Here is a 17,077-nt window from a genome sequence, read left to right as displayed (position 1 = left end):
GAGAGAGAGAGAGAGAGAGAGAGAGACTATTTCACGTAATGTTAATGGCGGCTCTGAGGGAGCGGTCACTTTCGCTGTAAATTACGAACGCATGCGAATTTGTTGCATAACGGATTAGAAAGTTGATTTGGCTTCTTCCAAAAAAACAAGCAGAGAAGTTTTTTTTTTCTTTACAGACTCCCTTCCTCTCTAGTGGGTTCAATAGAAGAAAGGGATGAAGTAAATAGCCGTGATCATCACGCTCCGTTTCGTAGTTTCCAAATGTCGTTAACGTTCTTGTTGTCGGAATAGCATTTCGTTTAATTCCGGCACATTCACGAAGCTTTTACACTTCCTGAATGAGAACCCTCTAAATCTATGATGTTTGCCACCGTGCCAACATATCAACAGGAGGCTAGGAATACTTCCATGGCTATCGTAGACAGATACTGGCTGCGGAACCTTTTTGAAAAATTTCTTGAAAAAAATCAGAACTGATATTGGATCCGTTAGTTAGGGGAACGCAAGGGTGTAACTGCGCTGACCGAAAGGATTCTTAGGACTGGCGTCGTACTGAGCCATTTTAGGCTCAAAGACTGATCCTCGCAAGAAACACTGACTAATAATTAGTATAGGACAATAAATATACGCAGAGGCGTCCTGATGTAAGTCCCTTTTACGCACGTAGTAACGGAAAAACACGGGCGCAAGACACTCGAAGAAGATTTTTTGTAGAGATCAGTAATATATCATGTGAAAGTACTCTTAACGGACTGTGTACAGGATATTATAACTATATTCAAAATATTGACTATCAGCACATTAGACTAACACACAATTTACAGCAAGGCTGTTCTTAATAGCAGCTGTTGTGCTAACAGCGAACATTAAATTTAATTATCACTTAGAACTTGAAAAATCTGAACGATTTTTTTTACGATAAGAGATGAGCAACTTAAAAACAAAGGGAGAGAACTAAACTGTATGTCGTCTTAGCAAACAAGCTGTCACGGTTTTCGTCCTTATGGTACGTCTGACACATACTTTAATGAAACGCGTCACCAATGTTTCGTATAGACGACTATCTTATCAACGTGGCTATCAGTCACCAAACGAGATTTACTTTGTCATCCTCAATGAACGGGTCTACAAGGAGCGTATGCCACTCGCCGATTATCAAACGAGCCGACAACATGCAATTTCACCAAATAAAAACAAAACGAAAAGTCCCATGTTATTTCACGGCCGGTTCATGTTAACTATGCCATAAATAGCTACTGTGCATTTACTTTTTTTCGTAATATAACCAAATTGCCTTTTAGCATACTGAGAGCTCGCGTACTTCTGCAATAGTCACATACAGCAATGAAGCTACTGCGTAACGTATAGTGAAATCTTAGTGTTAGAGCCTCTATGTTCTGGGTTTAACATCCAGTTGACCATACGGCTAGTAAGCTGTCAGCACGAAACGAAGTCTGTCAAGATCATGACGAGCTTTTGCTGCTCTTTCTCCATTTACTCTACACATAAATCCTTATATATACGTATACGTGTTGATATGCCATTCAATAAAATGCACAAAAAATACGCTTCCCTATCGCCCAGTTATAGGGAGTTTCATTACTAGAACATTCAACGACCTACCGTACGATTCCGTCCGTTCACAAAAACGAAGTACGGTTGGGGACGAGATAGGCGCAAAAAATAACGAAATTGAAAAGTGTCGTCTGCTACTGAAAATGTGACATGGACGTGTGGGCACTTGCTTGGGCTCAGTTTAGACGACATCTGTGAGTGCCGGCATTTCATAGACTGGAAATCATCAAAAAACTAGCGGATTCTGCCTATTTTGCGCTCGCAGCAAAGTAAGTACTACTCAAGTACTACCTGTTTACGTACAGCGTACAGAGAAAGTTTCGAATCGGAAAGATCGGCGCTACGGTCGAGTGATTGCGGGTCACGTTGCACATACTGTGCGGTCTCAGATACGCCATACTAGATTAAATAAGATGTTGAATCCTTGGTGAAGTTCTAGGCTAAAAGTTTCCGCGATAGTAAATCCATTTGTGTGGAACTAAGTAGTCCTGCGACATGGACGATTCATAAGTTATGCACTAACATATATAACAAGATGGGATGAACCTTCACCAAATTGATCGAACTCGATAATATAACATCGCATCGCACGCTTCATGTAGTGGACGCTTTCGCCATTGATCAGCCATCTCCGCCGTCCTGGTGTCGACGGAAAAGGGTTTCAGGACAACAGAAGCCCGACAAAAATTTTCCATCGATTTTGTAAATTTTTGCACATGCTGGGCACGCACTGCACTGGTGTACCATTGACAAACGTATAGCGTGGCAAAAACCTTTCTGGCGATACTGTTTCAATTTTCAGGGTGCTGCTTCATGTCAACGTAATGAAATACAGGGGAGGAAGGTGGAAGAACGTATTCCTTTGCTGAGGTAACCATGAAACAGAGACCTGCAGTGAGGTTTGCACCTCAAAAAAAGTTGCGTCGATTACTAGTAACTTGTTTAGCCTGAAATGTAGTTCAGATCAGTTTGGTTAAAAAATAAAAAACCAGAAACCTTAAGACAGTCTAGCTTCGATGTATTTCACGCAGCCTGGAGCTATATTCACGCCGGACCGTTCATTTCCAAAATGATTTTCCATATAATTATATAATCAATAAGAGTGATAGCTAGAAGTGCAAGCAATAGATGCGCTGCTCGTTTTCCCAGTAGACGTAAGCGCCTTTACGGTCTACAACGCTATGGCTGGGGTTATAAGGGAACGATCCCATCTACTGAGGCACGGCACTAACGGGTTGGTAAAGTGCTCCAGCACTCGCCTAATAGCCTGTATTCATAATAATGGCTTATTCTGATAGATAGATATATATGATTCCCAACTATATAATAATAAACGCGGTACGATTATATTATCCTTGTTATTTGAGGCGGTTTATGAGTACTTCATGTTACTAGAGTGACAATTATACATGGTGGCACCCAGAACTTTTCCTGTGACGTCTACTTTGTTACGAATGTACGCAAAGTAATAACTTCGTCTAAATACAGCACACACAAGTTAAGTGTGTGTTAAATGAAGATTGAATCCTTGTGTTTGATATATTGTTCGAGTTAATTAGCACATGTAAGGGTACCCCCATCTCTTTTTAGCATCATTCTTTCTCTCCAAGATAAATCCAGAAATTTTCGCGGTGTTGTTTGGCGCTCGCTTTTTGCAATATAGTTATGGGCCAAAAACTTAGTAGGTAATATGCTCTTTGTTTTCCCTATCAGTACTATTTGCATAGGTCCGTCTTATAGGTAAGAGAATAAAGTTTCTTTACGTTATTTAAAGTGACGGCTATGCATAACAGTATAGTCATTATTCATTTCAATTTTTCTGCTTTATCCAAGCCAGGCAATGTTTTCACCGTCAATACATGTCAAGCCTGGTCTCGTACTTTGTAGCCTTTGGAAAAAGTGTTGTATTGCACAGGAAACTTCAGGCCCTATTCTGTCTTTAGTAAATCTTTGCTTTGTTAAATGTAGCAGCGTAACGCATTTCTATACGGTTCTACAGCAAGTAGATCAATAATTCGTGTGATCGAAGCGCCTTGTCAATGACCTCAATTTAGGCAAACTATGTCAATTGTGTGTCTCAATCATTTGTCGGTACCAAGTTTTGCATGCGTCATATTCGGTCGGCCTATTCGACTGCACTGATGCCCGCAAACCTCAGACGAATCGTGACTTAAGTCGTGTCTTCGGTATGTCCAGCTGAACACTGCTACCGGCGCGACAGAGCTGCCTTTGCTATGCAATGAGCATTGCTAGCAGTAAGAGAGATGTACATTTGTGTATATATATTGAGAGAAGGGGTGAGAGCCTGGGTAGACGCCTACCGGCCATATAGGAATATCATTGAACGGCCTCAGTAAAACGGGATCAACAGCAGCACTAAAGAAGCCGGCTGGCGGAAGGAGGACTTGCGGCTCGCACTAGGACTAGATGCAAAAATAACTAGCACTATTATTATTATCATCATCATCATCATCATCGTCGTCGTCATCTCTTCAAATTGAAGCCAGACAAGGTAATAGTCCGCTTGTCAAATACCGTTTACTGCAACTAGAGCAGCTGTTAAAATCACAGGTATCATTGCGTACTATTGAGGACAATAATTACACTACTATTGACGTATGCTATCCAAAAAAAAATCATCGGTTAGGGTGCAATAGCGACAATTTGAAGACGTACCGGATCAGGAGGATAACATAGACGAAAAGCAAACGATTTTATGAGATAGCCACAAGTTACAAGCTGCTCATTATATACGCAACGTCTATATGAAGCGCACATATCTATTGAAGCAGTCATCAAGTACGAACATATGCGGTATCAGTAAGTAAGTAAGTCGATACGCACAATTTCTACTCTAACAAGGCCGAAACGTCCTGTTTTAATGAATTGAACTGCGACACAATGCATATTGTGTACGTTTCGTTTTAAAGGACCGTTTCTGTGATGCGTTTATTGTGTATGGTCGATATTTTTGTGTTGTTATTACGCTTGCGTTAGCGTAACTATCGTTTGTTGAAATACCGATAGTGGTGTTTTATTCGAAGCGAACTCTTTCGATGATTTTATGTCGGGTCGGTTTGGTAAAAGTCTGTATCGTTTTTAAGTACGTTGAATTTGAAAAATTGCAGAAAATCAACTTCAGAAAATCAATAAATGGATATTGAAATCTAGCATCTGCAATATGTTCATTTGTCAGCTCATACATTTTACAGGCTACAGATTTTCTAATCGAAACGATCTTTTCTACAGTTCTCTCACAGCTGAACCGCGCTTGCACCTCATTACATGCTAATTTGATAGCAATTCCATGCTTAATGATTTACCCACTACCGTTACGTTGGTTTTTGGCGTTCCGCTGCATAAAGTTAGAGTACAGTCTAACTATTAACGGGTTACTAGCGAAGAAACATACGTGTGAAGTTGCTAAGAATTGACTTAAAACGCGTAGGACAAATACAGTGTCGCTATGCAGGTAGTAAATAAACGCATGACGACACTCTAAATACGCTCCAATGAGAAAATGCTAAATATGCTTTGATCTATAAACAAATTTTGGAAGCGTATATTGGGACAAGGTTGATGTGCCCCTTTTGTGAAGCGTATCTAGATGACAAGGGGTACTTGAATAAAGTATTTTACATCTGCCAACGGGGACACTCTCACGCACGTATCTATTCGACGTAGCTAGCATTATTTTCAATCTTGTCTCTAACTTGGGGTTTAAACCGCTCGCGGATTACTTTCGAAGACTCCGACTCTAAATTACGCATGACCCTTCATTAGTGAAGCAATAGGGGTACCTGCAAGTTCGTTGGAATCTTGCTCAGACAAGCTGGACATAAAAGTCCAGTGGATTTGAATTTTGGGGCGGATCTAGGTGGGGTTTTCAAAGCGTCCTAAGTTCCCAAAGGTGCAAAAAGACCGAAAGCGACTAACTGCTGTTGCTTATCTGTACGACCTAGCTAACGACAGATCCCCTCCTAGTGGAAGCCGTGTCTGGTATGAGCAGAAAAATTCCCAAATTTTCGGACACGGTCAAAACATTTTTCTTCTACACGCAGCCCTTGTCCTTTGATTTCTTTCCTATTACAAGCTCCACGTTAATGACTCAACATCGATCGACCAGAAAATGCCGACATTGTTTCTTTTCTCGTACACAAATTTGTAGTAAAGGTAGAGAGAAATGTTCGCGATAGATGGCGTCACGGTATCTACAGGAACAACAACATTAATATTAAATGCCGGAACTTGTTCTCGCGCTCGTTATACGCATACAGCGGTATGTAGTTCCAACGGGATATGTGTTCGGAACTGTCTAAGCATATTTACGTTGAAGCTTCGGCTGAACGGTGCCACCAGTGTTGAATATTGTTACAGCTTTGGAGCTCAAGCGTCTCTTGCCTCTGGAGCTGATTTCGTTGACAAGAAGGTGTATGAATGCTTTGCGAAAAGCGGCTGTCAACACGACGACATGATGGGCTGGCAAGCTAGCCGCAATTTTTGAGCCAAATTTGCAATGGCATTTAGAAGAACAGCGTAAATCTTAGAAACGATGCACTCACATTGCCGGTAAGCGGGAGTAAATGCGTTGAGGAAAAGTAATTTGGTTAGTAACCTTACACGTACTCTAGGGCAAAATGGCTGAGTTTTGTATGAATGTGGTTGTGGCGAACAGATATTTACTCAGGTTTATTCAGATTTATTCAGGTTACAGTATCAGCTGTTCACTCTCACTGTTCTTGAATAAACAGTAATTCTTGTTAGCTTCCAATATATTTCGTTGAAACTTCAATCTTTGAACAACGCTCATTTCTATGAATGTAGCCTAGGTAGGTGTCTACGATTCAAAAACAATAAAACTAACCTTGTGGGGGTCTAAGTATGCTGTATTCAAGGAGTTCCAATGTAGTGAGCTTTGAATAGGACCGTTCCTCTAATTGGAAACTAATTTAGTGAACACTCAGTAGAAGGAAGCATCTCAGCAGGCGCAAGAGACGCTGTAGGCCCTTATCTCGCGTATGCCTTTCCAGGTTCCATAACGTATATTTTTAGAAGAGAAACAATAGTCTTTAGAAACGAATTAATTTCATCTTGACTAAGACGCTACTATTTTTTCTATCCTGTACAGGTACTGCTCGTAAAATGCTATTTGACTGAAAGTATCCGTTTTGTACCGTATTGGAAAAGGTTAAAACGAATAGCCTCGACTCTGTGCCAGCTAGTAATTCGGGATTACGTCAACGAGCCGAAAATTATTCACAGTTCATCTAATCGTCGTTAGTGGGTAGCCCTCATTGCCCCCTTCGAGTTTCTAATGCTCAATGCAAAAGGCTATGCTTATGAATTCACCCTAGTTGCTTGTCTTTGCTTCACTTTTGCGAAGATAAACGGTGGAAACATAAAACAATTTTAAATGTTTATACACGTGGTGCAGAAAGCGAAAATTCGATTGGTGCAACAAAAAAAAAGCAGAGGCATCATTCTACGACCAGCTTTTACCTTTCGAAGTAATCCTTGGACGATACACGTAGGTTGTGACATATGGGATAATTAATTATCCCAAGCTCGTCCTGCCGACTATTGGAAAAGGCGGGTCCTACAAAGTTTCCATAATAAGCCAATGCTTCCCGAACATAGAAGGCAGGTTTCATAGAGATGTTACGATGGCAGGCGTCTGTACCGTTGCCCTAGCAGTTTGCCGCTATTTTTTTTCTGTAGGTCGTGACGGATGTACCGCAATAGTTTCCTCTTCTACGAGTAAGACTGACGATTTAATTAACTGCTGCTTCTAAATACGTCTAATATATGCAGACAGGTACATCAGTTCCTTTAGGTAACTGAGAGATAACGTCAACAGTCAAATCACTTCCTGGAAGAAATCCTTCGATTACTAGCAACAATAATATGACATCTAACCGTAAGCCTGGTACTAGTCGAGCGCTATAACTAAACAGAAAAATTCTGATTCTAATTTAGTTTTATTTCCTGGGCAAAAAAATCATATTCGTCTTATTTTTTTTTTGTTTTCTGTAACGAAAAAAGTATAAAGGGCAACTGAAGTATCTAGAAAGGTCACTTTCGGAGTCTGTAGCAAAATAATTATTAACATATGGCGGGTTAAAGTTAACACGAGAACTAATGTCCAGAAAAGCTGTGAAAACCACCCCGCTTCTCAGAGAGTATCTTTGTGTTCGCATAACAATAGTAAAAAATATCATTTTTTTCACTGTTGTACTGCAACAAGTCTAATAAGATACGTTCATTCTCGTAAAATATACATAAATGCTGCTCCAGTTAAAGGGTAAAACCAGTTTGTTTGCAAACTAAAAGTGGACGCTTTGTTCTGCTCTCTTTTTTTTTTGTATTTGTCTTTTGCTGTCTCATTCATCTTCTATCCTATTGTAGTGCAACATTTCTATATATATATATATATATATATGTATAACATCATAATAAAATAATGTCAAGGGTATTATTCCTTGAATTGCAATCCACGATACGTGCAAAACACGGATGTCTATATTTAGTGTGCGTAGGAATAAATTAATCCAATGTGATAATTTTTCTCGTCCAGATAGATTTTCATCTAAGTCTAAAATTCTGTTTGTGCAAAGGTAAACTTTCACAACGAAATGGAGCTACTTGAAAAAAAAACAGGGAAAAACGCATGCATTAATGATCCATTATAAATTCTGGTCCGATGAAAATTATACAAACACCCGTTCAATATGTGCAGCGTTAGTTAACGCATAACTGAGGGAGCATGCTACTCTGAAAGAAGAAACGTTGTAAACTATTTGTTTTTATGTATAAAAAAGCATATTTGAAGCAAGTACTACCTAATTCATATTGGACAATAGATCAGTCTAGATCAACCAGTTGCGCTTCGTACATTGTCAGTGAGTTCATTGCTAAAACATGTTGAAAATGAAGCAAAGCACCCAGTTATAAGGACTCGAAGTTGAAAAAAAGTATTCTACTATTCGATGCTTTTTGCTTACCTTCAGATGACCAATGGCGTTCAACATTACTTAGGTTGACATGAAAACCTACAACGAAACTACGAGAGTCCACAGCGTCAGCCAGTTGATCCGTCATAGTAGGTGTCTACAGATGTGTAGAACTGCAATGGCTCAAATGGTAACTTTACTATTATACCTGAATTCTGCAAGGCAGTTTTAATTAGTACTGTAGATAGTTTTCTTCATAGTACGTATGTCTTCACCTAATCGTCGTTCCGCTCTTGCCCATGGCGGATCCTGGCAATGATGTCACCGTTCGTGCCGAGAACAATCTCGTCGGTGGGGTACGACGCATTGCCGTCTGTGCCCCTATTCTAAACTCATGTGACTGTTAAATAGTGAGACTAGCACGCTCTATAGTTCTTCTCTACCTTAATCGAATATTGTCCATCGTCATTAGGCTGAGTTTAGTTGATATTGAAAAATGTAGTCATTGTTTTAAAAGTGCCGGCTTGCCGAAGCAGTAACAGAACATGACTTGAGGCAAAACTGTCATCTATTCGTTGGTCCAACTTGCGAGATTACACGATGAAACAAGAGAACCCAGCTCTTTTCGACGGCGTTCTAACTCTACAAGGTAAAAGCTTAAGTAAAACAAACTCCATTTTGTCAGGACACATCGATATCTCTCGCTCGAGCTTTTACGCCAATGATAACATTATCGGATGTTTTTTGTATTTCAATTTACCCAAATTCAGAGTTTAGGCCTCTCAACGCTCGCAAAATACGACTTAGTAGGAAATATTTAAAAAGAACAAGCCATTTGTTTCCCAGTTGATTTAGAATGTGTGACCATGTCATTGGATTGAAAAAAAACCGAAATTAATTATTTTCGGGAAGTACTTTCTATTCTCGGTGTGTCAGCCTGAGGTATTTTTTTTCACAGAAATGGTTGTTTCGGAACCCAAAAGAAGACAGCACTTACTAAAACTTTTCTGAATTGCATTCTGAGAGGGTTCAAAACAAATGGGCCTATACCTGCTTTTCCATAATAAAAAAAATCACCCCAGTCTACCATCTGTGGTACAACATTGACACCATGCATTTTCGATAGACTGGAGTCATCTACTGCAGTTCTAAATAAACGCACCGTGAGCTAACGGCCTTTTCTATTACAGTCAAAATAGTACGATCTATCTTTGTTATTACGAAATTGTCCTATTAATAGAAGCCACGTGTAAGGCTCAATAAAGTTTGGCAACGAAGTTTTAGATAGAAGTAAAAACTTAATCACTCAAGAACAAAAAACTCTAGATCCGCCACTCAGCCATAATAAATAATTTAGCATTATTCCGCATCCCACTGCGTATACGAGGCCTTAGATTGTGCTAGATGAAAATCCTAGCAATAAGAATTATCGTTTTTGAACGCTATGCTAGTTCCTAACCAAAACCGTAGCGTGCTGTAAGTTTATATAGAGAACATAATAAAGGTTATATATTTCCTCGTAAAGTGACTACAAACTATGCAGATTTCAGCGCGACAAAGCATTTATAGGTACGCGTCGATGGCAGCGTGTCGTTTTGTTATATCGCTTCTCCGAAAACTATGCGTTTGTTTCAACCTAGGATCCTTCGTCGTACAATGATATCCTAAAAGGCGGGACTGAGCCTTGCAATGGCTATTACGATTTTTATGAAAGAACAACTGCTCTTTCTTGCTGCCTGTGCGAATAATTTCTATCCCAAGGGGAAAACCTCTGCACTACCTACCGAAAATTACAAAATGGCTAAAACGTCTATTGGCAAAGTAGCTTGGAACCGTACACCTTTACGACACACAAAGGTAAAACCAGAGACACCGCATCTCGGCTAGTACCGCGGCGCGCTTCAGCCGTGTAATAATACCTGTAGAGAGCGGTTGAACGTAATCTTTTTGGGATTCATTTTCAAGTAGTCGGCAGTGTTCTTGCTTCGTACTTGGTTAAAGGGTCTGAGCTCCGGCTCAGTACGTTAATGATATCCAAGCGCTAATGGCAGTACTATGTGAGCTAAATTAAAATCAAGGATTTGTTTTTCTGATGATCGACTTGACTGGTGTAGATGAAGGAGCTCACTACTTGGTGTGCTCCTGCCTGCTGTTCTAAGTTCAGAAAGCACCCATCTTAAAACGAAGCTTGACTCCTATATTAAGAATTCAAATGATTACCAATTTTCATTCACGACGGTGTGCGTCTATCTCGCATAGGCAATGTAACCTAAAATTGTACACTGTCGATATAGGCTGATATTAAAGAAAACTTTTGCGATATCGGCGAATGACCAGTTCTCTGGCCCTTTGTTGTGTTTAGTTGTGTTTTCTTTTTTACCCGAAGTTGAAAGCTATGAGGATGAGTAAGTTTTATATGGGAAACAGCTATATATATATATATATATATATATAACACTGACAATTGGGATCATGTTGTTATGGAATTTCAGGACAACGGCGATATCATTATGACGGGCGTTAACACAAGTGGCGTTGATCCGTCTTGGCAGCTTCGTCCTAACTTCACATTTTCAGACCCGTGCAATAGCCAACAAGTGGACCAGTATCTAGCCATGACTCTCGGTAAACACGATTTTTTAGTAAGATCACCTGTTACAAGGATGCTGAATAACAGGCACAGCTGTTGTTGACTTGGTTCATTTGTAGTTTTTGCAACAGACAAACACGACGTCGTTTGTAGTTACGATGCAAACGCTCCCTTTGGGAAGATCTCTATTTGCCTTAGCTGAATTTATCAAGGAGTAAGAAAAATATTCAATACACCAGATTAAAAAAGGACTGACTATTATTTCAGATTAAGTTCATGTATGTCTAGCAGTTCTGCTCCTTGAACTTAAGTCGCTTAGGCTTTTCTTACATTTTGATTGAAATTATATCACTTAGAACGTCCTATTCCAACATATCCATACCGATCATTGTTTGAGTGAAGTAACGATTTCTTTGACTTGTAATACACCGAAGGTGCGCTCTCATTATGCCACACACTGATGATTTTGGGAATATCGGCAGCGAGAAATTTCAGTCCTTGCGAAAAACAACTACATACTTGTGTGAACGTTCGTCTGCGTATCTCTTTAAATCTATCAGGCCCTCGTCAAGTGGCGTGGAGTAAACTTCTTCCGATGACCGTCATCTATTCGCTGATCTTTGTCAGCGGCCTGGTAGGAAACCTTTCGACGTGCATTGTGATAGTACAGAATCCACATATGCACACAGCCACCAATTACTACCTCTTCAACCTAGCCGTCTCCGATCTGCTCACGCTCGTTTTCGGTAGGTACTCTGCAGTTACTAAGGGTAACTTGCTTCATCAAACGTACATTTGTACAATATAGATATAGAGGTATGCAAAACTGATACCTAGAGTAAGCTTATGCTTTCATCTACTCAACCCTAGGACAAACTGTATTTGTAACAGTAACAAGATAGTGTCAGATGGTAGCGTTTCTTGTACACTTACGTATAGGTTCTTATGACTAGCAGTGGTGGCGGTTCGAACTGAACGACAACTTACAACTAATTAATTATGGAAACAACTTTAACGATTGCCCACCGTAATCACAAGCAGTGATTTCGGCCATTTTAGCTGTCGTGTTTCCCGTATGCAAATGCTCACGTATCACAGTCACACTGTTTCCAGCCATTAACGTTATCTGAATCTCACTTACCAATCATATTCTTACGCATAAAAAAGCATTACATATATTTTGTTTGCGTAATCGTCCTTTGTCAGGCTATTTCTAGCTGATCATATACGTTAGCTGCTCTCTAGGACAACAAGAAAATGATTTGCGATAAAGTTGTTTATGGGTTATTATTTTAGGGATTTGAGGATATTCAATAGCATTGCAATGTATCGGTTAAAAATCCATTTTATCACATTATCCTCATACTAATATTGCGAGTAAGGTCCCGCCCGAATGCACTGTTTGACGCTATTTAAGTTAGGATTATATTTGAAATAAATTGATATAACCTTTCGTATATAAGGACAACGAACAACAAAACAACTGCCCTCCTTGTAAGGCAGTTGAGATTTAACTATATTCTATCATTTTCTGATCGAACAGCATTTTAGTTGGAGGAGGTTTAGTCGGAGAAATCTGCTAAGTCAATCATTCAACAAGCAATAAACATAGTTATTGTCGTCGTTATAGTGTAACTTAATGGAACTTATTAGTCGTCCTTCTTACTACGACCAAACAAACAGGCACAAATACTTTGTTTTACGTACAGGGTCTGTTGTCGAAGTGATGATCTAACAGGCCGAACAGTCGAATTCTTTAACAGTTCAGATTCAGATGAACGAGAAAGGCGTCTTCGTGGGCGGGGTCCATCTTTATGAGAGGTGTTTAAGGAACATTTTTAGCAATCTTTGTCCACTCATCACAATTTACTATGGCCAGTTCGAAACGGCTATACGGTACCGACCAGAGAACGTGTAAAAGGAATTTACAGAAAAGATTAACAGACCTCGCGCCGCCATCTCATGCTCTAACTCGTCATTAGACATTAGTACAATAGTTACGGCTTAATCCGCAAAAAATGTTCATCATGCGCCACCTTGCCGTAGGCGCATTTCGAAAAACAGAGATATGTATAGCTCCTACCAATGGGTTATATAATATCGCTGTCATTAGCTAACGTATCGGAAATATTAATTTTACTTATTAAAAAGAATATTGATAAGTAAGGAAAATGCAGACGCGCGCACACACGCGTTATATATCGCTTGCTTGGCAGGGGCCGATAAACATTAATGTGCGTTGACAAAGTTCATTGTAATGTTATTTGATTTCCATTCAAAGAGCGCTGTTCAATGTCTGAACCATGAAATTGAATTCGAGGCCCTTAGTGCCCACTCACATAAAAAAAAATGAGAAAGCTTATACCGCCGAGGGAAAGTCTGTCGTCGGTTCGTAGCGGATATACACACATAATAAGCTTCTTTAAAACTGGGGCTTTTCGACAACGGCGCACCTAATAAGCGAATTGTAGTAAACAGTTTTGGAGCGCCGCATCGAAGAAAATTTATAAACGGGCCATCGTAAAATTTGGACGCCTATCTGTCATTGCTTTCCGGTAGATGTCGCAATAGAATCGGACTATTTACACAGATCCGCAGATTAGTACCTCATAGATACTGAACGTTTCCTAACGTGTTAACTTGTCCGGCCTAAGTTAGTTATTAATTGTCGAGTCGCCTATAATTTACTAGGTGAGAATGAAAAATTCTCAATCAATTTTAATGTCAGCTTATACATAATACATATTCATACGTTTTATGCGCTGAGCCCGCGGGTCCAATTTAAATTCACAGCCTCTTCCTTGTTCTGTAGCCACTGAAACAATAAACGTTTCAGTCTTGAAGACTACGAACACTATATTAACATTTCATTTTATGTTACTATTTTCGCTCATCGGGCTGTTTCAATGGCAACATACGCACAACGTCCCGTCTCAACTTCTGCAAAGTCTATAACATAACACAAAACATGGCACCGATACAGGAGGATCTAAAGCGTCCATTATAGCTATTGTTAGTGTTGGCTACTGGTGTCCCAAAGATTAACTGGGTGTTGCCACCGTTTTGCGCGACATCCTCGCTCGAGTAGACTCGAGGCATCGGCATCGGGGCGTTGACAACAAGTTGATATTTGTTAACAACTGTAGTTTTGATGGTGGTCGGGAAGCGTATTGATCGCACGGAAACGAAGCAGCTTCCAACGCAGTGGTAATAGGTAGCGTAAGCCAGAATGACTGAATGTTCTTTCAGCCGAGGTTGTGATGGGTCGTTACGATAGAACTGGGCGAAGCGACATTCTCTAGCTATTTTTCATTAACAAAAAAAAAGAGACCCAAGCGGGCAACCGTTGGCAGAAATGAGCAGATACAATTCGGCTGAAACGTTTTGGCTTCTTTGAATCGATCACTTGAAAGTGTGCCGTCTGTTCGCACATTCGATGCTGACCGTACCTTCATTTTACGATTACCACAAAGCAATTGTTGTTAACTCGGTGGCTGATGACGTTCGAGTAACAGCAGATACTCTATTTCTTGTGCATTCTCATGGTGTGTACGCTGCTTTTTAACCCAGCTTCGAGACTCGTTAAAGCCTGAACGAGCCAACGCTAATGACTGGGCGTCAAAACATGTATAGCCCACATAGCTGTATTCTCACAGGCGATGGCAATTCGAGAAAAACTACTATAACAGTTTTTTTTTTGGTCAGTGAATGAGGACAGTGCTTTATAATAGTGAAAAAAATTGGTAATGTTTTTAGAAATGAAGCCATTTATACATTTCTCTGCAAAGGTCTTCCTGCAAGTAATTGGGATACGTTTGATGCTTTTATTATTGAATTTTGAATTGGCTAATATCATCATACACACAAAAAGGGTGCGTGTTACACGAAAAAAGATTAAACAGTATATCATATATCAACGAAGAGCAATTACAGGTGCGTCTAGTTCGTGAAATTACCTGTGCCCCCCCATGCATGGTTACTGCTACCATCTAATTTCGGTTAACGACTTTAAGAACTAGGCTACATTTTCTACAAAGATTACCAGCTGTGAATTAGCAAGACTTATTTGTAAAATTAACTTAAGAGATAGTGTGAGTGTTTTGCTTTTCAGTAACGATCATAGAGGAGATAAATCAAATTTTTAGTGTCTCAAAAATAAATGATCTTAAAAACAGAAGGGCAACAAGCTAGCCGAATTTTTCTCTTACAAATGAATAACTTCCATTACATCTAGATACAGTAATAGCAAACACCGTGTGCAAAGAGGCCACATTGAACATTATCCAAGATATGTATCCCTTTAAAGCCATTTCACTAAAAACAGGTCCAAGACAAGCTGATCTATTTACATCTTGGGAAATAACAGCGCTAGCTACGAAATCATGTTCTACTTAACTTAGGGCATTAGAAAATTGATTAAGGCAAGCACATGTTATTAAAGATGTTATTTGCCGCCGAAGTTTGTATATACATTTTTTTTGGAAAGGAAGGACAGCGAAAGATGAGAATAGCGGTATTTTTGAGAATTCGCTGTAGTGCGGTCTATGCAATAGCAGAACAAGCTTTACTACTTTAATACTTCGCAGACTTTTCCATTTAGTGTGTTTGAACGACATCTGCGTCATCTGGAAAGATCTACACGAACACAACTAACCCTTATAAGAGATAGTTGACTAGCTAGACTAATTGCTTCTTCGGTGCCATAAAGCTGTGTAGGTATTTTCGTAACGTATCAAAGGCCGGAGCATTAACAGATTGGCTACCTTTACCACCGTAGAGCAAAGTTCAGTTAAAAGCTCTTTGAGATCCCATATCTCAATTACTTGCTAAAGGATGGTAAAGTATCCTTCGTATAAAATGACTCTCAAGTTAAACCCTTTACTTTTTTCGAATAGACTTTACTCATGTCATTGCTTTCTGTTTCATGTGAACCTGCTTGGCTGGCGTTTCGACATACGATTTCAGCATTGCGTTAATACCAATACCCGCATGCAAACGGGAAAGATTGGTCCCGATTGACAGAATAACACTAACAACGAAGACCGAAGAAAGTTACTCAACGAACATGAATTCTTAGCCATGGTCAAAACAATGAAAAGGTTCCAGTCATATTAGACCACCATAACTCTGTTAGTTCATGATTGCTAAAGGTTTAATTAAGCAACTGGCATGCTGAGCCCTGCAACGTCAAGAACACAAAGACAGGGACACCGAGCTGCAGATTGTCTCTGTAATATAGCCAGCCTTGTGCAACAAGGTAATGGCTGAGGATCTGACCGACAAGCGGCAGCAACTAGGCTCGACTAAGCCATCGATGTGAAGGTGATTCTATCCTACAAATTGCTATTCAAGCCCGTTCACATTTACGGTTCTCACGTTCGTGGGGCGACAGTCTACGCAAGCGCAAATTCGCTTATCGAGGCAATGATCTTGCCCTTATAATTCCCATCCGGTATTACAAGGGCAAGATCAGGAGAAAACCTCCTCGCTTTTTTTTTTTTGCCTATGAAGGGCACCCGAACTCGATAAAAGCTTACAGCTGAGTAAACTAAAAATATTATTGGCTCAAAGCACAAGCAAAAAGGTTCGTCCAGTCGTGCCCCAAATGCTGGACGAAGAGAACAACATTTACGAAATTTGCCTTACTCAAACGCGTGTCAACCCCAGTCACGGTGCTCTAGACTCTTGTCATCGTAGTAATATACTTTACTCTCCGCCAATGATAAACGCTCTTTTGTTGGAAGCCAATCAATATCGTCACGCTTCAAGCTATTCGTCAGTACTGCAGCTACAGCAACAGCCGCAACATTAGGAAACTCCAGCTTATAGAGAACCTAATTGTCATCATTTTCAACTGCACTAGAACTACAGTATCGACAAATTGATGACACATTGCATATATCGACCTGTTCTGTCTCGGACTTAAGCTCAACACCCGACAAAACGAAACATTTACATAAAG

General features: G+C 39.9%; 1 protein-coding gene and 1 long non-coding RNA gene across 5 annotated transcripts in view; one reads left to right on the top strand and one right to left on the bottom strand.

The window, feature by feature from the left end:
* The window catches only part of LOC111266030 (pyrokinin-1 receptor), a 36,423-nt gene that overhangs the window by 6,889 nt on the left and 12,457 nt on the right, over positions 1–17,077 (top strand). Inside the window, exons 1-3 of one of the 3 annotated variants that reach the window (XM_022843145.2) lie at positions 8,662–8,715; positions 11,018–11,150; positions 11,676–11,861. In XM_022843145.2, the coding sequence (XP_022698880.2) occupies positions 8,689–8,715; positions 11,018–11,150; positions 11,676–11,861 (346 nt within the window). In that variant the 5' untranslated portion in view covers positions 8,662–8,688. Of the gene's footprint in view, positions 1–8,661; positions 8,716–11,017; positions 11,151–11,675; positions 11,862–17,077 lie in introns of those variants that run through there. The other 2 variants (XM_022843143.2, XM_022843144.2) reach the window with 2 other exon arrangements.
* The window catches only part of LOC111266033 (uncharacterized), a 39,243-nt gene that overhangs the window by 10,884 nt on the left and 11,282 nt on the right, over positions 1–17,077 (bottom strand). The window contains exons 1-2 of one of the 2 annotated variants that reach the window (XR_002683824.2): positions 8,577–8,692; positions 7,075–7,444 (exon numbers count right to left, since the gene is read on the bottom strand). The exons of the other annotated variant lie outside the window; for it this stretch is intronic. This is a non-coding gene — a long non-coding RNA (uncharacterized LOC111266033). Of the gene's footprint in view, positions 1–7,074; positions 7,445–8,576; positions 8,693–17,077 lie in introns of those variants that run through there. 2 annotated transcript variants of the gene reach the window in all.

Source organism: Varroa jacobsoni, unplaced genomic scaffold (genome assembly GCF_002532875.2).
Source record: "Varroa jacobsoni isolate VJ856 unplaced genomic scaffold, vjacob_1.0 scaffold_1046, whole genome shotgun sequence".
NCBI classification, from domain to species: Eukaryota; Metazoa; Arthropoda; class Arachnida; order Mesostigmata; family Varroidae; genus Varroa; species Varroa jacobsoni.
This window is presented reverse-complemented; position numbering and strand designations above follow the sequence as displayed.